Source organism: Sinocyclocheilus grahami, unplaced genomic scaffold, assembly GCF_001515645.1.
Source record: "Sinocyclocheilus grahami isolate Dianchi unplaced genomic scaffold, SAMN03320097.WGS_v1.1 scaffold15.1, whole genome shotgun sequence".
In the NCBI taxonomy this organism is placed as follows: Eukaryota; Metazoa; Chordata; class Actinopteri; order Cypriniformes; family Cyprinidae; genus Sinocyclocheilus; species Sinocyclocheilus grahami.
In genome coordinates, this window is record NW_015505194.1 from 1,696,153 (window position 1) to 1,719,293 (window position 23,141).

Below are 23,141 nucleotides of genomic sequence, written 5' to 3' on the forward strand. Positions count from 1 at the left end.
AAACTACATGTTATTTTGTTTAGTCATATACAGGTGGGAGCTTTTTCAATTTAATACTCAGAACGACTTATTAGCCTACAACACCTTTAAATACTTATTCAGGGAAGTACAGCAGGATGCAGGAAATGGCTGAGTATTATTTTAGGTATAAAATATCATTATTGTAATGCTTGTAATGTCCATTTATAGCCTTTACACAGCAGCTTGGCTCCTTAAATGTTTAAACCAGCTAATTTCAAGACGCTGACATCACGTGGGTCACCTGCAGTGAAAGACGCTCAAAGCTCAAGACGTTCGGCTAGACGTTCGATCGGTCGGTCGTTCGAACGTTTGATTTCAGCATGGAATACGCTTCATATATTTCTCTATTCACGCTCCACTTCATCTGCCAGTGAATTCAACGATCTTATCAGATCTCCAGCCGCCATGTTTCAAACGATCCAAACATACCACACTTCTGCCAATCCCTGCCTTGAAGCAATGATTGATGGAGGGTGGGCATGGTCAGCTCGGAATGCATTTTCAAATTGAATTTTGCTACAAATATCCCACGGCGTCATGATGAAAATGCAATCCTAAGTGTTCTAACGGTGGTTAGTATAAATGCATTTAGGCCAAATAGCATTTAAATGATCATTATGCTACCATTTCTGCTTGGACATGTTACACATATCAAATCAATTTGTGTTATACATTTTCATTTTCATTTCGCAACTTATAAAGCGTTAAAATTTGCATGCAATTTACATATTAAGAATACTGTTGAAAATGGCAAATGTAAATTATATAATTTCATTTTCATTTTCCTTTTGCACCAAGCTTTGCACGTATGGGTAATGGAAAACGTAAATTGAAATACATAAATACAATGCCATTTTGAATATTGTATTGCCATTTTGCATATTGCATTTTAAATTGAATTTCGCTACCTATATGCTTCCATATTTAAGTTGCTGGGGTATATTTGTAGCAATAGCCAAAAAAAAACATTTTATGGGTCAAAATTATTGATTTTTCTTTTATGCCAAAAATCATTAGGATATTAAGTAAAGATCATGTTCCATGAAGATATTTTGTACATTTCCTACTGTAAATATATCAAAACTTAATTTTTGATTAGTAATATGCATTGCTAAGAACTTCATTTGGACAACTTTAAAGGCGATTTTCCCAATATTTAGATTTTTTTGCACCCCAGGGTCACAAATGTATTGAATTCTCATACCTGTTAGTGAATACTTTGCTGTAATTAAACACTTGGATCTCCAGCATATCGTCGCCATTCACTTGACTCCCGATTGGCCAACGGAAGGCCTGAAAAACAAACCAAACAAAGACAAAAATCAATCTATTTAAACAGATTGGAGATCTTTCCATGCTAATTATTCACATTATATTGGAATAATATAAAATCCAAAAGATCTCTAGCACCACACCGCACTATTAGACTATAATTTCTTATTATATCAAACCAAAACAAGCCAATTATCAGAATCATTATTGGCATTCCAATAAAACCCTGATCTGAATTAAAAAGGAAGTATTCTGCAGGAAATCAGCAGCTGAACATTATTGATACTGTGCCATGCTTGGGGATCTACGGAAGCTTGTTTATGCCTCAGACTCAGAGTACAATATAAAAAAGGTAATTGTGAGATAAAGTTTCAAATAACAAATAGTCATATTGTGGGATATAAAGTTGCAATTGTGAAATATGTTTTTTTTCTCACTCCGAGGTAGAAACTAGCAGATTTGATCATTTTCACATCTATAAACAGTTAACTAAAATGGTGCTTTTTATATTATTAATGTATCCATTTTGTCTATTATGACCATGTTTCAATCTAAATACACTAGTCACTTGCCATTCACTTGTCATTAACTTCCCAAACCTTATTATGGATTTCAGTGTGAATACTGAAGGATGACCCACTTGCATTCCCTTTTAAAACTAATTGTTGCAATCTATGACACTACGGGAGTCTTTTCTGGCACTAGGGCTCTTATCAGTGGGATGATGCATTAGCTTTCTTCTGATCCCAGAACATGGACTCCCATCTGGCACACTGATCTATACAGACAAACGGGCTGCCCTGAGGGCTGCTGAGGCATTCTGTTTCACTGCGATTATGGAGAACAGCGGTACTCCACTGCCAGGCTGTGGGACCACAATGTTTCTTGCCAAATGAATCAGTGCAGCGCTGTGACTGGCCAGGATGCTCTGACTAGGGAAATGAGATTTGTTGTTGTGTCGTTAAAAAGCCACCAAGGCCATGTGCAGGTAAATGCGGTTGTCACTTCTGTATAATCCTGTTTTGAACACAGAGTTTGGTTATTTACAGGAGTGACAGCCGCATTCGACAGGCAAATTAAGTCTTGAAAAATTCAAGAAGTAATAACGACGTGTCTATAGAACTGAACACAACCCATAGTTGTTAATGGCGCTATTAAAAGCATATCAGAGATGTTTGTTTCTCTTCTCCTAGTATGGTGTAAACAAATCACATGGAAAAGAAGTACATGTCTACAATACATGACTCTAGCTCACATTTTGCCACATGTAATGAGCCAAAAAAAAAAAAACCCTGCATCTTGGTTGATGGTAAATTTGCGGGCCCTAACTGTTGGCATCCATTTCTTGTTGGAAACCACGGGATAAAAACAATGCTATAATTATTACTTTACCTAAAGTAAAGTAAACCTAAAAAGTATGCGTCATCTAAATTAACCGCAACACCAAGTCAAACCGACTACATTGCGTTATACCAACAAAAGTATTTTTTTAAAGGTTAAATAACAGTGTTTGTCATGTTCTAAAAATAAAGAGCAGTATAAAACTAAAATTAACTGGTTTCTACAACTTTCACAAAGGAGCAAAACCTTTAAACCTAAAAAAAAAAAAAAAAGTTTTGACATTTATTTTGATAATTACCGATATTGACTTCTATGAAAAATGTAATTGTGATAATTTTTTGGCCCAGCCCTATGATACACTAAGGAGTGTAAACTCTTGTGAATGAAATGAGAACAGCATGGTCGCAAATCAAAACCATTTTGCCGTTTCTATGCAATTTTCAGAAATCAGAGCCTTTATTAAACATTTTGTTTATTGTTTTAATTAAAAGATATTTAATAATCATTTTAAGGAGTTATTTAAGACATATTTGTTAATCAAAAAGTATGAGGGGAACAGAATTACATTTAAAATGGACTTCTCGTGTAATTCGACAAACTTCTGGTTCAAGCCCTGCCCATTTCAAGATTTTATCCAAATACAGATAAAAATTATTTTGAGATTTCTACAAATACAGATATTGGCTCTGCTGCACACCCCAAATAAAACAGTAATATTGCGAAATATTATTACAGTAATATTGCAAAATATTATTATAACAAAAAAAAACAGTTTTCTAGTTTAAAATATATTAAAATGCAATGCAAATGTACTCCAGTCTTCAGTGTCACATGATCCTTCAGAAATTGAATATGCTGATGTGGTGCTCAAGAAACATTCCTTTTTATTATTACAGTTATAAACAGTTATGCTGCTTAATATTTTTGTACAAAATTAGATTTTTTCAGGATTCTTTGATAAATAGAAAATTCAAAAGAAGTTTTGTAACATTATAAATGTCTTTACCATCACTTTTGATCAATTAAATGCATTCCTTGATGAATAAAAGTATTAATTTCATATTACCTCAATAATTCCACACAAAAAAACATTAGTAATATTTACATGCTCACATTTCAGTGAGGTTTCTCAAAACTTTAAACTGTGTACGTGATCAGAGACACTAGAGAAGAACAAGTCCAGTGCCTGTTTCTGTCAGGGTTTGTTTTGGGTTGTGTTGGTGTTCGTGTCTTTTGCTTTGTATTCATGATCTTAGTTTAATTTCCTGGTTTGTCATGTGTTCCTTGCCCCACATGTGATCATGTTCTGTCATGTGATTCCCTTGTCTGTGTGTTATGTTCTGATTTGTTCTTTGGTTCATGTGTCATGTTCTGATTGGTTGTCCTAGTCATGTGTCTTGTTCCCCATTGGTTTGTTCTTGTCATGTGACTCTTGTCTGCTATAAGTAGCCCTCATGTTGTCATTGTCTCTCGTTGTGTATTGAATTTGTAACCCGCTGTCGGTGAGTCAAGTCTGTTCATGCCTAGTCATGTCTGTTCATGCCTAGTCAAGTCAAGTCTGTGTATCTTGCTTGGATTTTGGATTTCACCTTGTCTGTAAATAAACTGCACTTGGGTTCTTCACTACGCTCGCCTTCAGTGGACTGATTCGTTACAGAATACACGACCGCAAAATGAACCCAGCAGATCATCTTGTTCGCCTCCGTCAAGGTAATCGCTCCATTGAGGATTATGTTTAGGACTTTTGTGGACTCTATCACCTAGTGGATTTTAATGGAACATTCCTTAAGGACATTTTCCGTTATGGTTTGGACAAAAATATATCTTGTTTAATGCAATACCCCTCAATGGACTCTTAAAAAATACATTGACTTTGCTTTGTTGCTGGCTGGTTCACCATTTACTGTGGGGGATGCTGAGGAGGAACACTGCTATCCTACAGTACCCACCACATCAGACCTTTTCCACGTCCCGACAATCATGTCAGGAGTTGTTCACGTCATGCCTGCCAAGCCAAAGCCTGCCCACATCATGTCTGCCAAGCCACAGCCTTCTCCCGTCATGTCTGCTATGCCAAAGCCTGCTAACGTCACGCCTGCTACTCCAGGACCTGCTCACATCATGCCAGTTAAGTCAAAGTTTACTCGTGTCATATCTACCAAGTCAGAACCTGTTCACTTCATGTCTGCCAAGCCAGAGTCTGCTAATGTCATGTCTACTACACCAGGGCCTGCTCACGACACGTCTGCCAAGCCAGAGCTTGCTCACGTCATGCCGGCACATCAAGAGATTCTTCACAACATGGCCGCCATTCAAGAGCTTCATTGCAAGATGACCGCCACACAGGAGTCTCTTCACAAAATGGCCGCCCTTCTAGAGTCTCATCATGTCTCAACTGATCTTCCAGAGTCTCGTCACGACAGGGCCTGCTCACGACACGTCTGCCAAGCCAGAGCTTGCTCACGTCATGCCGGCACATCAAGAGATTCTTCACAACATGGCCGCCATTCAAGAGCTTCATTGCAAGATGACCGCCACACAGGAGTCTCTTCACAAAATGGCCGCCCTTCTAGAGTCTCATCACGTCTCAACTGATCTTCCAGAGTCTCGTCACGACATGGCTGCCACGCCTGAGTCCCCGGCCAAGATGGCCTCCACGCCTGAGTCGGATGCGGAGCTTGGGCCAAGACTGAAAAGACTGATTGCTAATGTGATGGACCCACCTCTGATGTCGGTGCGAGCTGCAGGCATCCCAGTGACGTCAGTGCTCTCAAGCCCCGCCATCTTAGAGGTCAAGCCACACTCTGCTGCCCTTTCTGTAATGGCGGTCACCATTTGAACTCACAGTCTGCCCTGTCACAGCCATGGAGGCCGTTCATGAACTCACTGTCTGTCCTCACGGCCAAGGAGGCCATTCAAGAACTCTCTACTTGTTCTGTCTCAGTCAAGTGGTCTATCCATGTCTCTGCTCCGCCATGGCTCCCTGCTCTGCCTGCACCGCCATGGCTGCCCGTTCTGCCTGCTCCGCCATGGCTCCCGGATCTGCCTGCTCCGCCATGGCTCCCCGCTCTGCCTGTTCCTGTTCACGGGCCTGGCCCTCCATCCCACCCCCTGGACCACCTCCAGTCCTCCACCCTCCTGGACATTTTGTGGTGTTGGTTGGGGTGGATGTTACATTAGGGCGTCAGGACCCACCCTTAGAGGGGGGATATGTCAGGGTTTGTTTTGGGTTGTGTTGGTGTTCGTGTCTTTTGCTTTGTATTCATGATCTTAGTTTAATTTCCTGGTTTGTCATGTGTTCCTTGCCCCACATGTGATCATGTTCTGTCATGTGATTCCCTTGTCTGTGTGTTATGTTCTGATTTGTTCTTTGGTTCATGTGTCATGTTCTGATTGGTTGTCCTAGTCATGTGTCTTGTTCCCCATTGGTTTGTTCTTGTCATGCGACTCTCTTGTCTGCTATAAGTAGCCCTCATGTTGTCATAAGGTGCGTTCGACTTCATACGGTGCCACGCAAACCGATCGGCGGCTGACTTGAAGTAGTGCATGCCGGTTAGAAATTTTGTCCGATTTGAACCGACGCTACGTCACTATCACGTGTGGCATCAAATTACCGCGAGAGCATTTCGAGAGCAGCCGGCTGACTCAGCTAGCGCAGCTTTTTCAGAGCGACTGCAGAAGTGCTGATGACGACTGTTTCACGATTGGCCAAATTCACCACATGACAATAATGACGTGTGTTTCTAACATCTTCAAATCCAATACTGCTCATAAATCTGTGTTTTTAGAACAGTAAAAGCTTTTTTACTGTAGTCGCAATGTTATATATTGAGTCACGTTTATCATGAAAGCATATATACCCCCACTTTATTAGTATTTAAATAGTATATATTTACGTTTAACTTTATTCTTGAACAGATGGCGCTGTATTAAGCAGTATATAAAAAGTGTTTCTGTTGCTCATGAAAACGATTCTGAAACGTCTGTGTATTTGACAAATATTGCATTTAATTCACTTCATCTGTGATAGAGTATGCAAACACCGCGTGAGCGTTACTAACGGGAGCAGAAAGTGTCCGGCTTGACGGCTCCGTTTTCAACTCCGCCCCCGACTGCAAGCGGCTACTCTCGTTGATCGCCGTCTGTAGCTGTGCTTCAAGTCGAACGCACGTATTGTCTCTCGTCGTATATTGAAGTTGTAACCCGCTGTCGGTGAGTCTAGTCTGTGTGTGCCTCGTCAAGTCTGTTCATGCCTAGTCAAGTCTGTGTATGCCTAGTCAAGTCTGTGTATCTTGTTTGGATTTTGGATTTCACCTTGTCTGTAAATAAACTGCACTTGGTTTCTTCACTACGCCCGCCTTCAGTGGACTGATTCGTTACAGTTTCCTTCTCTTTTTAAAAAGCAAACAGACAGTAACCCTGTAACAAAGGGCAGGTGGAACAAATATGAAAATAAATAACATAATAAGGCCACTAGTTTCATCAGTATCCAGAAATGATTCAATGAACCAGGGCAAATGGGGAATAATTATATTTAAAATTGAACTCCGGTCTAAACGGAAATGGCATTTGTGTACATTTTCTGTGTACATTTTAACCTCAGAAATATTGTGTAAAAAGAAGACTTACATCCAACTGTGCATAAAGACACACATACACTATAAATTTCAACCCAAAAAAATTAAATGCTTGCTGACAATGTGCTATGCAAATAAGGCTTACACAAGGAAATAACGTATTTAAGAATCTAAGTGAAACTTAATGAGAAAAAAAAACTATTTGATGAGCTCTGTGGTTGACAATGGGCTGTTATTAACCACATACACACCAGCACCCACCCACCCACACACACACACAAAAGCTAACTTCTGTCAACAGGACACCCACAGTCTTTAATTCCAAACACATTAGGATAGTTTTTCTATTTGAACGTTATGGGTTCTCATCACAGTATGAGCAGTTAATGCGATGAGAGACACGATTCGCACTAGAGAGGAAGAGATGCACGCCAGCCGCAAACACAGGACTACATCTGAACACTTTATAACACTGAAGGGAAAAAAACTGCAACACAGGAGGTTCTCAAAAGGAGTCATATGGCATGTATGGAAACTGTGAAGTCATGTCGAACACGAAAGGCTGAAGGGAGGATGTGTGCGAGATTTATTAGAGGTCTCCAACCGCCTCCATTCGCACTTGAGCAGCTGCACAGACTCTAGCACAGGTATACAGAGAGAAGCCGCTGATGGAGTACTGCAGGAATTGTGCACTTTGCTTAGCTTCATGGTCTGAGCCAAATACCCACGTGGTAAAGTCCAGCCAAACACAATGAGGATTCTCCCCTCAAATCGCCCAGCTCCAGTGCAGCATCTATATTCACTCCCACAGACAGTGTTAAATATGAGGAAGAATAAACAATAGGAGATGGAGCTGCTCATTAGAGAGAAAGGAATAACTGGCAGTCAAACTCGCTCATCTCTACAATCCCTTGTGTACATTTGGCCTTTAGTATACGTTTATTAGAAAGCGTGGTGAGGTGAGAGGCGGTTCTGAGAGTATGGGCAAGAATTAAGAAAATTAAGAGTTGAGACAGGGGTCATCTCTTTAACCTGATTTATGCTCCCTGTGGATCTAAAAAAATCTGAAAGCTATCAGAAATCACTCTCATCACTACAAGCTGCATGCAAAGTCATGCTTCAAACAAATCCCAACCATTATTACACAAGCATCGAGAATTAAAAGCATTCTGTGAAATATTTAACCATACTTCAAATTGTCTGATGGGATGTTATAGCTAATCACAATTATAAATGAATAGAGATGCAAAATACATAGTAGGACCGTAATCTGCTGATATTAGAGAATTGTTTAATTGATCACTATCTGTGGATATTTAATTGTGCTCATTAATCTTTAAAAACATTAATAATTTAATACTGTTAAATGTAATCTTCAGCAAATCTCATCTTCATACTGTATATTATAATGATGTGATGCCTAAGGCATTTGTAGCATTAAAAATGTTTGATTTCAAATTTTAGCTTTATTTTTCATTTATTTGGACAAAACGGTACAGATTTATTTTTTATAAATTTTTCGGTTGTTAACCATAACATGAAAATATTGACATAGCAAAATATGGTGCATTTCTATTAATGAACAACCAAAATATTGTGTGAAAATGTAAACAGCTGTGCATAATTCAGTTTGGCACTAATAATTACAGACAAGATTACTACAAGGAACCTGTGTCAAGTTGCAACAAATCCTTTACAATAATTAATAATACCCTTACAAATGCTACTAGCTACAGTATATGAAGAGAACAAATTAGAAGGAATTACAGTGACTGTGCCCAGAGATGCAAATCAGATAAGGAATATTTCTGAATTATCTTTGTGGATGATAAAGCTACTGATTAAAAAAATTATTTGCAGAGATATTTTTAAGAAGATATTTGTAAGAAGGCTGCATTCATCAACACAAAGATGTAACGCTAGCTCACAGTTCCCCACCATGACTAATTAACCAAGGAAATAAAAATTAATTGGACAAAAATAGCATGACACATTCTCTCACAATGTTCTAAGCATAAGATTCACCACATTTTGTTAGATGCATTGTTAAAATGGGAAATATGGTAAGAAAAATAAACTTCAAACGATGATTGAGAAAATGATTGCAATGTGTAGAGTCACATGACTTGATAAGACTCAAGCTCATATAATTCTACATTAAAGTGTAACCCCCAAAGAAATGCCTGAAATGTAGTCAGATTATTTGACAATTACTTCCCAAAGTTTATACATAAAACCTTTAAGAAATAAGTTCAGGACAGGAGATAATTTAGCTGGAGATAACTCTGAGAAACAGAGTTCATTCTCAATCTTTCCTCATCCCTTACTCTATTTTTTTCTCTTGGATAAACTACAGACTCGCATAAACCAGAGAAACATGTCACAAATGCATTTTTCACAGGTTCTGAACCCCAAATATTTATATTAAGCAGTGTTTATATTGTGAATAGACTCATAATAAACTATAAATTATATATATATATATAAAGATCTTCGACGTCCTCATCACTTTTTCTTACATTATAAACTTTAAGCTCTAGCTTCCTCTAACTGTCGTACTTGCGTTCACGAGAGAGTGGCATCCAGCAGATGACGTAGGACGTAGGCTAACGCGGTGACGAACGCGGAAGTGACAAACGTGGAAGCACAGAGGAGAAAGCAAAACAAAACACTGGTCACAAATTAGTAGTACAAAACGAGGATTTGTAAAGAAAAATGTCGGAGGATTTCGATATAAGCCAAGAGGACACTGGTTTTTCTTTGCTGTCCACAGCGGCTGCCATACTGAGACTACACTGTAAATGTGGCTGCCGGAATTTTACTGTAAAAACTACGGTAGCAACATTTTAGGTTTTACAGTTTTAACTTAAATTTACAGTAAAATACCGTAATTTCATTAACTGATATAATGTTAATATACCAACCTATTGAAGTACTGAAATCTGTTTTGTACCTTTGTAATACACTGATAACCACCAAATGCAGGTGGTGATGAGAAAGTCACATGATGAACAAAAGCCCATCACAAGCAGCTTTTAAATAATAACATATATAGAAGGTGCACAGTGTCATTCACACAAACACTAAACACCATAATGGTGGTTTACACACATGAAACTGAAATAATGCAATAAACATACATTTAACAACATTAGGTGTAACACACAACCCTAATATACAAAACTGATAAGAAAAAACTAAGAAGAAACATAATTATTTCAACAAAAAAAACATCAAATTTGAAATGTAACGCAGGGAATTCTGGGAATGTCAATTTACGGTTATTCACTGTAAATTATACGGTCTCTTTCACTTACAAAAACGGTATACTACCGTAAAATTAATGTCCAATACATGTAATGTCCAATACAGTTTTTCACCGTGTATAGTAGGGGAATTTACCGTTAACCATTTAACAGGTTTTTACTGTAGCATTTTTACAGTCTTTTACCGTTAAATTCACGGTAATTTTTTACAGTGTAGATATGCAATTCAGATATAAGATATCCCCTTATCCGATTGCAATCCAATGACAGAGACACACATTTTGAAGGACAAGACATTAGCCTATATGATGTATTTTGAATGTCTGGTAGTCCTCAAATAACATAGTTCCATCTTGTTAACGAAGACGCGGCATAAATTTAGTCAGTTTTTATCATCAGATATTAGTTTTAGCTCGTCAACGTCTCGTCTTAGTCACAGAAAATTTTTTCGTTAATGAATATTTTTTGTCGTCATCTTCATTGACGAAATTAACACTGCTGTAAACAAAACTTGTTTCTCACGACACTAGCATATTCTCATCAGAGCTTACACTACGCCTGCGTCCTACGCCTTCCGCTGGATGCCAGTCTCTCGTGAACACGTGTACGACAGTTAGCGGAACCTAGAGATTAAGGTTTATAAAGTTGGAAATATGGATATTTTTCTTACACAAGCGCATCGCTTTGCTTCAGAAGGCCTATATTAACCCCCCGGAGCTGTGTGCACTTCTTTTATAATGGATGGGTGCAATTTTTTGGGCTACCATCTAGGGCTGTCGCGATAACCACAATATCGCAATACTGCGCTATTGACGAGCAAATCGCAGCAACCGCGATTTTTCTGTGTTTTATTTTTTCATAAGGTTATGCCCTTCTCGTTTTACACTTCATGTATGCGGACTGAATATTAAACAAGTTAGTAATGATAACATAATGTGTACCATGCTGATTTGTACAGAGGCTCCGTAGATTTGCACTTAACAAGCCTAAACAGACAGTGAATGAGAGCGAGATCGACTGAGCGCGTGCGATTACTTGCGTCTGTCCTCCAGGCCGAGTCATATATATTTGTGAAAATAGGTTGTCATGTTCAAGGAAAGCGAAATCTCTGTCTTAGCATCGACCCATAGCTGGTCAGCTGAGCCTTCAAAGTTAAAATGATTTCAACAGCGTGTTTCAATAGTCTCTTTGAATTAATGAATCGGCGTTTTTGAACGTGTAGTTGAATGACAGTCACGTTCCTCCACCTTGTGGCGCAACACTGTAACTGCACTGACTGACAGCCCGTCTAAAACGCGCGCAGGTGGAAATATCAATAGAAAGTCTCTTGTCCAGTCAGATTAGAAAATCAGATTACAACTAGGCTAACTGTTATACATATAGGCTAACGATAGCCTAACGATCTTATTGTCAGGTTTATGTTCCGTTATGTGGACCGTTATTCTGTCATTCTCTTCTGTTTACTTCACTTCCCGTTTCAACGCTATTTGGTTTCAGTTTCATTGTCTTCTGAATATGACCTCGTTAGTTATATCGTAACACATACACACACAAATTATATATATATATATATGGCGGTAAAACCGCATACTACCGCTATTGAGCCACTCAAAATTAGGGGAAATTCCCTCGTGACAGCCCTACTACCATCCACTCACATTATAAAGCATGGATTAGCCTGGACATTATTTAATATCATTCCGATTGTATTCGTCTGAAAGAAGAATGTCATATACACCTAGGATGGCTTGAGGGTGAGTAAATCATAGAGTAATTTTCATTTTTGGGTGAACTATCCCTTTAAAAGTTGAAACGATATGAATATGAAAATATGAGATTGAGCTGAAGAATTAATGCTGTATCAGATGCAGGTAATCACACTTGCTCAGTCCATCTATCTCTCATAATACTTTATTCCACATAATAAAGTGAACTTTTAATACAGTAATACAATAAGCTTATAATGAAGTAACTCAACATTCCTTCATTACTAGTTCTAAAGTGAAGTTTTCAAATTAATAACAGAGGCTTGGGCTCAGCTGTTAAACTGTCAAACTGACATTTTAATCCGTGGCAGAAGTAGTTCCACACAAAAGAGGGGTTTTAAAGACACTCCGTTGTTGTCACTTTTTTATTTACACACTTGTGCCATCGAACTGTTGTATAAATGCAATATCACACTCATAGGCGTGTGATATGGCTGTATGTCAGCACGTTGTGATTACCTATGGCCGAATCACAGCCGTGCTGATATACAGCCATATTGCACTGCTACTTAAATGATATTGCTCATATATATATATGACAATGTTAATGTATTTGGTCTTGAGACTTGCTACTGCCAATACATCCACAAAATGCTGCTGTGAGCATGTAAGAAATATTGCTGCTGCAAATATAACATACATGAAATAACCCTCATATAGCATACACGAAGGTGGAGGGTTTCTTAAGCAAGCTACAACTGCTACGGCAAGCACTAGTCATATATTTGAATGTTGAGCAGCGAGTTCATTGGCTGCCAATACAGGAGAGAACCAATCAGCTGTGCCATGTGATAATGATGTCATTAGGTCAGATTGCGTTAGACCTATCAGACTGTGCCATCTAGAGTTTCAGGCCAGAACTCTGTATTTTTGTCATGACAACTCTCAGAGGGATTGGCATGGTAATGTACATGACAATGTTAATGTATTTGGTCTTGGCGGAATAGATCTGCTACACTGCTGTGACAGAGCAAGTACCGAGACTTGCTACTGCCAATACATCCACAACATGCTGCTGTGAGCATGTAAGAAATATTGCTGCTGCAAATAAAACATACATGAAATAACCCCCCACAAAGCAGGGGACATAAAAGCCAAAACAAGAACAAAACCCCCAACAAGCAGATCTATCGCCAAGACATATGCACTGCTGCTGCTCCGAAGAGCCATGTGAACCGCATGTATGCTATCTATGTGTGCCTGGGCTACCACGCCAACCGGCTTAACAATAGTGGCCTATGACTATGTGAGCCTTGGCTATCATGCCGACCGGCTTAACAAAAGTGGCCTATGGCTATGTGAGCCTTGGCTACCACGCCGGCCGGCTTAACAATAGTGGGCTATGACTATGTGAGCCTAGGCTACCACGCCGACTGGCTTAACTCTAATTAGACGCGCACTATGTGTAATTTTTATAACAAAATGGATATACATCGCAATCCGATAGATAAGACCCCCAGCACCCACCTGAGCAAATATCCTAATTTAGTCATTTGATAACTGCTGATACTTTCTCCACTTCATCAGTTCCAGCGGCAGCGTAACAGCTTGTTAATTCATGTTCGTGCAATGATGAGATGGACAAAGTTATCAGATGCATGCCATTTTACTCTCTCGTGCAGATAAAAGTTGTCAAAGTTACAGTGCACAAAAACCCTTGGGTGGACTGACCTGAATGAACTGAAATAAAAGCAGAATATAAATGTTCTTTCTCCGTTTGCTGAATTACACAGCACAGCGAGAGCACAAGTCGCACGAGCACATTTCTCCGAACTACACTACCCATAATGCATTTCACTCTGAACGAACTGTCTTAACAGCCGTAGATAGTGATCTTCAGCGTCTCCTGCAACACTGTCATTGACATGACTGCGATAAGCACGTGCTTCTGACGCTGCGTGCAGGTGAATATCAACCACACACTCATCACAATGAAAAAATCGACCTAAGAAATAACAAACGTGAACACTGGGATAATCGCCAATGTATATGGCGATCCCCTGTTGAAATGCATACACAAGAATGCTTATTTCATTTAACCTGTTTCATGTCCGTTACTATCGCCGTGTCCTCAGAGCGATTACATATGCTCTAAACTGCGTATAAACACACTCCAGCTGTATAAACACAGATGCTAAATGCTGCTGCTAATATGCTTAAAGGGGTCATATGATGTTGCTAAAAATAACATTATTTTGTGTATTTGATGTAATGAAATGTGTTTATGCGGTTCAAGTTTCAAAAAACACATTCTTTTCCACATACTGTACATTATTGTTTCTCCTCTATGCCCCGCCTTTCTGAAACGCATCGATTTTTTACAAAGCTCATCGGCCTGAAAAGCGAGGTGTGCTTTGATTGGCCAGCTATCCAGTGCATTGTGATTGGCCGAATACCTCAAGCGTGTGACGGAAATGTTACTCCCCTTACCATACTGTGATGCCGTGTATGCCGTGTCCCGGCTGGAGTGACGAGACAAAAACATTAAAACCCATTATAAACGAGGCATTTGTTGCATCCAGTGGAGACATAATTACAGATTATAATGATTTATACTGTATTTTTACGCGCTGCGTTGCATCGTGCCGTGTAAACATAAAACCATGTCTGCATTTGTGATCGGAGAAATGACAAAAAACAAGTGCTACTCTACACTGCTCAAAACTCGCGTTTGAATCATCAGTGGCAAATCCTTTAAATATGAAAAACTTACTTACAGTCCCTGAGTCAGAACAGCCGGCATTGTAGTCTACTCTCCCAGGAAACAGTCCTCCATAAAATGTGCTGCACACATCTGAATATTTGGGTTGAACTGGTCTGGAACTGTGTTGTAAATACAACTTAACCACTGATTCCTAGTTGTGTCCTCTTTTGGAAGGCCAAACAAAGTAGTTTCACTTTCACAACGAACCACAGCATCACACACGGCGGGCTAGAGTAAGCGGCGGAGGTGGGCGGGCTTGAGAACGGCGTGGCTGGCGGGCTTGCGGCAACCACATGTGACGACCCCGGGCTGGAGGTCTGATATTTTATTCAGAATACAACATAGATGACATATCAAATGTTTAAACTGAGAAAATTTATCATTTTAAGGGGAAAATAAGTTGATTTTAAATTTCATGGCATCAACACATCTCAAAAAAGTTGGGACAAGGCCATGTTTACCACTGTGTGGCATCCCCTCTTCATTTTATAACAGTCTGCAAATGTCTGGGGACTGAGGAGACAAGTTGCTCAAGTTTAAGAATAGGAATGTTGTCCCATTCTTGTCTAATACAGGCTTCTAGTTGCTCAACTGTCTTAGGGCTTCTTTGTCGCATCTTCCTCTTTATGATGCACCAAATGTTTTCTATGGGTGAAAGATCTGGACTGCAGGCTGGCCATTTCAGTACCCGATATATATATATATATATATATATATTAGGAAATATAAAACTACTGCATGGCACTATTGGCCATCAGAATCTAGTGTTTCAGACAGTCATGTAATAAAATAAATAATAGTTAGTGACAGTCTATTAAAACGGCCTCTCTTATACTAACTAATTTAAAGGTTATTTATTGGAATCTACTGTTCCATGAAAAACCTTTAAAATCCATGGAAACTTTCCATTTCACAAAAGGTTCTATATAGTGGAAAACGGTCCGGAATCTTTGTTTTTAAGAGTTTGTTCTTGTTTCCTGTACTTTGGACAGTCACTCAAAATACACAGTTTCCTTCCCTTGAAAACGTGCACCCTGGTTTTAAAACCAACCTCAGTCATATTTTACCTACTTTAATTTAATTTCTCCCACCAATGGCTCTCCTCCCCTTCTTACATAAGCTGTGGATAGATGAGCTCTCTGCTCCAGTGATGGTGAAGACATGAGATGATTTGAGTTTGCAATTCAGCTCTAAGAAACAAAGAGCCTCCTCACCATTTAAATGCATGGAGAGTGAGTTATTCAATGGCAAAGGATCACAAGCTTTGACATGCCATATCTCCCTCCCCCTCACTCTCTCTTTTTGTCTGTGATTCAGATAACGGAAAGATGCATGAACACTCAACAATTTCAGCGAAATCATTGCCTCACTATTAGGTACAAAATGTGCACTGGTCCTGACATCAAACTGCATCTCCAATCAGCCTGCTCAGTCAAGCCCCCTGGTGTTTTTCTTTCTCGCTCTCACTTGCCCTTCCACTTTTCTTTCTCCTCCTCTCCTACATGTTTATCTGTCTCTTTCTCACAGACCATACATTTTAGTTGCTTCTTCTCCCTTATTTTTCTTGTTTCTTGATATTTGAGATATCTTGATTTCTCAGCTTTTAAGTTCATATTTATCTTCCAACCTCCATAATATTTCATACTGCCACATGAAGTCACTTCCTGACATTAATCCAGCAAGTTAAAGCACTTCTTATTTCAGAATCCCAACTCTCAGGAACATTTCAGCTAATAAAGCTTATTAAAAACAGATTGTTTTGATTTACTGCAGTAATCTGGAATGATTTAATGTGACCATTACTTCTGCACTCTTTCCTTTCTACACCATATGGCCTCACAGTGTGTGATTTCTCCTGCAGCACCTCAAACATCTCACCCTCTGCAGACTTCTCTAGGTGACCTCACTCACTTCTGAGTCACAGCAAGCTCATATCTTCACTTTTCCTTTGCCATTAAATCTCTCAAGAATCATTAGAAAACAAGACCATGTATTTACATGTCTGTATGTTGTTTTACAAATTCTAAAGACAGGGGACAGTAATGTTAGACTCTACCAGAAGCCAGAAGCATAGTAGTATGCAGATTGTGTACTGTATGGCAATAAGGTAGTTAACATGCAAAATGCTAGCCTGTTGTTGAATGATCTTAAAACAAGTCACCAGAAATGTTGTTCATTTATTTGTCTATGAACTGAATCCTCACCTTCCTAGAAGACTATTTTACACCAGTGGTTCTCAACTGGTACAAAACCCAACATTGTTCTGATTGGGTCACAGATAGCAGGGAAAAGCAACTCTTATTTCTTCACTGAAACACTGATGCAGTGTGATAGGCATAGCTGAAGTTTTGTGATGGGCATGTGAACTAGTGTGGGCTAGCTTTGCATGTTTCAGCAATAACAAGCACCAGCAGAGAGTGTTTGATTAAACAGTTAAATGCATGGGAGAGTAATAGGGCGGGGGGAAAATTATGTTTGTCAGTCTTTGCATGTAAAAATCCTTAAAAGCATATGCATGCATTAATACAAACAGTAGCAGTAGTGCTATAAAAGCATCTTCATGATTTCTTGCAGACACATTTTTTAAACAAAAAAGGATTTGGGGGCAAGCATTCATTTTTTTAACATACTTTTATTGCCTTAGGTTATATGTTGTATTCCTGTGCTACTATGTCATCACTTCAATTATTCTCTCATTAGCATTCATAGAAAATGCACTTTACTAGGCCCATACTTTAGTCCTGGTACATAGTGTTTCCCAGCATTTATTGTTTTATGCACCCCCATAGCCCCATCAGTGAGGCTCAAGTACCCTTTCTTCAAAACAAAACCACAAATATGTTCCTTCACTTACATTAAAGAAGTTAGAAGAAACATTACCTATTACATTAAAAAATAATTGACACTGTGAAAAAAACAGCTCACCATACAGCTTTTTCTGTAATTAAGAAGACATTTGGGCTCGTATTCACAAAACATTTTATCTTACGACTAAGAGTTCTCCTAAATAAAAGTTAAAAGGTAAAAGGTAAAAGTTTTTAGCTAAAAGTTTTCTCTTAAAACCTATTCACAAAGCTGCTGAGACACACTTTTACTAAGGAATAGAGAGAAGTCTTAAAGGATTTGCCACTGATGATTCAAACGCGAGTTTTGAGCAGTGTAGAGTAGCGCTTGTGGTTTGTCATTTCTCTGATCACAAATGCAGACATGGTTTTATGTTTACGTGGCGTGATGCAACGCGTCAAAAGACAGTATAAATCATTATAATCTGTAATTATGTCCCCACTGGATGCAACAAATGCCTAGTTTATAATGGGTTTTAATGTTTTTGTCTTGTCGCTCCGGGCGGGACACGGCATCACAGTATGGTAAGGGGCGTAACATTTCCGTCACACGCTTGAGGTATTTGGCCAATCACAATGCACTGGATAGCTGGCCAATCAGAGCACACCTCACTTTTCAGACCGATGAGCTTTGTAAAAAAATCGATGCATTTCAGAAAGGCGGGGCATAGAGGAGAAACAATAATGTACAGTATATGTGGAAAATAATTAGTTTTTTGAACCTTAAACCATATAAACACATTTCATTACCCCTTTAAATATGAAAACTTACTTACAGTCTTTGAGTCAGAACAGCCGGCATTGTAGTCTCCTCTACCAGGATCAGGAAACAGTCCTCCATAAAATGCGCTGCACACATCTGAATATTTGGGTTGAACTGTTTTGGAACAGTGTTGTAAATACAACTTAACCACTGATTTCTAGTTGTGTCCTCTTTTGGAAGGCCAAACAAAGTAGTTTCGCTTTCACAATGAAACACACAGTGTCTTCATGACATGGTGACAACAACAATACTACAGTGAGAATAAAAGTTACGCCTTCTTTCTTTGCGTGAACATTTGGGCGGCATTATGCAAATCTTTCCACATCGTGACATAGACATGTGGGGGCATGTTAGAACGAGCCGTTTTAGGTAGGCGTGGTTGACTCTTAACTTTTATAAAGAATATCTCTTTGGATTTGAGACTTTAGTCTTTGCAACTTTACAGATCTCCTTTATGCATCAAGAGCTTGTAACACTCCAAAGAGAAAGGAAAAATTGAAATCGCATCATATGACCCCTTTAAGCTAAGAGGGTTGACCTCATTGCTATGGATGATGTCAGCTTACTAACTATGCACACAGTGATTGGCTGATAGTCTCTGTCAGAGATTTATACATAGAAATATTGTAGAGCGTGATATTGCCATATATAAAGGTTTAAAAATAAGAACGTTGCCACATTCAAATAAAGATTTTAAAATGCAAGCTAAGTGTCACTAATTAAACAAGTATATGTTCAGCTAATTGTCAGCCTCTTACATGCATGCTTCTCGTAAACAATTAGTGAATATGCATATAAACAGCCTTTTAATTAACAGAGTAGAATAATCATGGCTGATAGTAATACATGGAAACATAAAAATAAAAAAAACTGGACGCAAGAACAGCTGTTACTTCTTGCCAAACTGGTTAATGAAAACAAGGATATAATCAAAGGAAAAATTTAATTATGTACAAATTATGTATGTTTTGTCTTTGTCAGTGACTGTGGGCTTGTTGAAGATAAAATAATAATTGCTCATACATAAACGATATCTGGGTCCATTCTGATTCAAATCAATAGTCTATTTGAGTGTACAATGAGTACAGCTGGCAATAGCCCTGAAAGGTGTACTCAGCTGCACATAGCAGGATTAGAAAACATGGCTGCTGTGTTTAGTTGTTCTAGTAGTAAGAGATAGTAAGACTGTTAGAAAACAAGTGGTGGCATACATGACTGAATGAGAGAAGCAGAACTTCAAAACAAATATGTTAGTAGGGAAAATTCACATAAAAAACAGTCAACCCAAAGATTAAAATTCTGTAATACGTTACCCACCCTCATGTTTTTAAACCCCATAAGACGTTTGCACCTTCAAAACACATATATTATTGAAACCTGACAGACTTCTGTCCCAACATTGAAAGTCCACACAACCAAAACTTTATTGCATCAAAAAGTACAATAAAACGTTGCATTAAGCAATGGGTCTGGAATAACATGAGGGTGAGAATATTATGACAATTTTCATTTTTGGGTGAACTATCCTTTTTAACCTGTGGATGAATGGGCATACTTCTTGCTATAAAGTAAGCAAAAAGCAGAATGTCACATTAGTAGACTATGACATACTATGAAAGTATGGGAATTTTGATGCAGCTTGAGAATGAACTGAGATTTCATGCTGTCTGTATTGTTTTAGTTTTTAATTACTAAAGGAATTATGCAAAACAGGTAACAGCACAAACATGAACCTGCACAATCTGTGCTGAATGCAATTCTGCCTACTATGAGGACACATGATGAGGATATACAGGTTTATTTTAAAAATACTTATCCAGCAAGTTATTATCAATGCAAATAAAAACCTCTTTATTGCTACAAGATCAGAAAATATTCATGGGGGACATAATGCATGACGTGCACATGTTCTCAAGCCTTATTTAAGTATGAGAAAGTAACAAAGATTTTCCTGCTATTCACCTATCAAATGTAAGCTTGAGACTTGGACCTGGAGCGATATTTTGGAGTAAAGAGAGCAATCATTCAAAGAACTGTATTAGCCTAATAGGAATTTAGCTGGTTTATCCACAGGCTTATTGCCACTTCATACTGCTGTGTTGCTTGCCTGAGGGTCTGCGCAAATAGCATTAATAGGAATCACGGGGCTAAATGTGATGTGTTTGGTCACGGTTGAGCAGGCTGATTCCTCGTGTGATTCCTTCCCCACATCCTCTCTCGGGGAGAGAGGAATCAAATTTGTAGCGTATATATGTTTCGGTGCTCTGAGGTCTACATTGTTACAGTGTCACGCTTGAACATTCTTGAGATAATAGCTGAAGCTGGAGAAATAGCAGGGGGGACTTTTTTTTTTTCAATATTCAACCCTTTTAGAGAACTACAGACCAGTTTCCCTTCTACCGTTCATTGCAAAAACACTTGAACGAGTTGTGTTTAACCAAGTCTCTGCCTTTCTCACACAGAACAACCTCCTGGACAGCAACCAATCTGGCTTCAGAAGTGGACATTTGACCGAGACTGCCTTGCTTTCAGTTGTTGAAGCCCTAAGACTGGCAAGAGCGGCTTCCAAATCTTCTATACTTATCTTGCTGGATCTGTCCACTGCTTTTGATATGGTGAACTAGAGACCTGCACTCCTGCGGGACCCAACGCAACAGGGTGTGGCGCGGGACAACTCTTGATGGGTGAGTGCGGGTGCGGGTGCGGGCGGGAAGAGACTCGTGTGTGTGTGTGGGATGCGGGAGAATAAAATGATTCACGGGACTCCTGCAAAATAAAAAATTATCTAAACATAAAGTGTCTAAAACATATACATTGTTATTTATCTGTTGCACAAAAGCAAAAAGAACAACTAATATTAACATTAAAATGATTGACATTCGCAAGCTAGGCATAGTTTCTATTTATAACACGTGTTTAAAGGGTTGCGCAATGTAGCCAATCACAGACTCAGCTGTTGATTTCTGGAACGCAATGGCCAATCAGAGGTGATTAAGTTAGAATCTACTCACCACAGTGCTGAAATTGCATGCTCACGAATCCTTTTATTTTAATACACGAAGTGTAGACACGGTGAAAGATTCATTGTGCATATATTTATTGTGTTATAACAGAGCTTTATGAGATCGCGATTAACTGAGATGTCAGCTTTTAATGAAAATAAAGGAAGGCATGCCAAACCATGCACGCAGCAGCCCATGCTTGCTTTTCTGTTAAAAATAATGGTTTGTGAATGTCGATGCTTAGCCTAAATGTCAAGGGGTCCGTCAGGGGAAAACACGGATTCAATTTGCAGGTTAAACTTAAATTTATTTTAATCTCAAAACACAAACTCGGCTGGTACTGCACACAAGAAGCTGTACTTCAGGGCAGTGATTAGAGACAGGAAGAGGGGAACAGTCCAAACGAGCCTCCAGTCACTCCACGAGGCAGAGCAGGTAAGCCGTAGGGAGAGCAGCGCACACAGTCCCAGCGTCAATGCTGACGCAACGTCAGAGTGGAGAGGGAACCACGCACAGAGTCCAAGCGTCGGTACCGACACAACGTCAGGGCAGAGAGTTCCTTGTAGAGTGCACCGAGAGGGGCAGGAGAGGAGAGGCCTCAAAGCGCAGTTCTGGTAACTCCAAAGCAGGAACTATGAAAACACGGCAAGACAAGAACACAACAAGACTGATAGTAGGTCACGAACGAAGAGTAGCGTGTTCACACCACAACGGTCAGACACAAGACTACACGCGAAGGGAACTTAAAAGGAGGGAGAATTAAGGAATTAACAAGCCACAGGTGTGACAGCAGCTGAAGTAGTTAATAAGATAACGATGGGGAGGGAAACCACGAAGACAATGAGCACATGGTGAACTGTCAAAACAACAACAACCTGCTGATCAGACCGAAGTCATGACAGTGCCTCCCCCCCCAGGGACGACACCTGGCGCACCCAGGAGGGGCTCACCTCGTCGCCGACGGAAGTCCTCGATCAGAGTCTGATCCAGAATGTCCCGGCCCGGTATCCAACTCCTCTCCTCCGGACTGTAACCCTCCCAGTCCACCAGAAACCGGAAACCCTGACCACGGCGTCTAACATCCAGGAGCTTTCTCACAGTGTACACTGGAGTGCCACCCACTATACGAGGGGGAGGGGGGGTCGGGGAAGAAACAACAGGATTCAGAAGGGAACCCAACACATCATTGATCAGGGCCTGGAAGACAGCTTGGGCGTTGGTAAGCCCGAAGGGTAAGACCCGGTATTCGAAGTGTCCCGTAGGGGTATTGAAGGCTGTCTTCCACTCATCCCCCTCACGGATACGGACCAAATGGTAGGCATTGCGGAGGTCTAATTTAGTAAAGACCTTGGCTCCCTGTAACAATTCAAAAGCAGATGACATCAGAGGCAGAGGATACCTGTTTCTTATGGTGATGTCATTTAGACCTCGATAATCAATACAAGGACGCAGGGAGCCATCCTTCTTAACGAAGAAGAACCCAGCGCCAGCAGGTGAGGAAGAGGGACGGATGAGGCCGGCATTTAAGGATTGTTTAATATACTTGTCCATGGCCTCTCTTTCAGGACCAGACAGGGAGTACAAAC

The 23,141-nt window shown here is 39.6% G+C and overlaps 1 protein-coding gene across 1 annotated transcript in view; it reads right to left on the reverse strand.

Annotated features, from left to right (window-relative positions):
• LOC107602556 (otoferlin-like) overlaps positions 1 to 23,141 on the reverse strand; it is a 66,412-nt gene that overhangs the window by 37,086 nt on the left and 6,185 nt on the right. Inside the window, exon 3 of the mRNA XM_016295087.1 lies at positions 1,226 to 1,314. Within this exon, the coding sequence (XP_016150573.1) occupies positions 1,226 to 1,314 (89 nt within the window). The remainder of the gene's footprint in view (positions 1 to 1,225; positions 1,315 to 23,141) is intronic.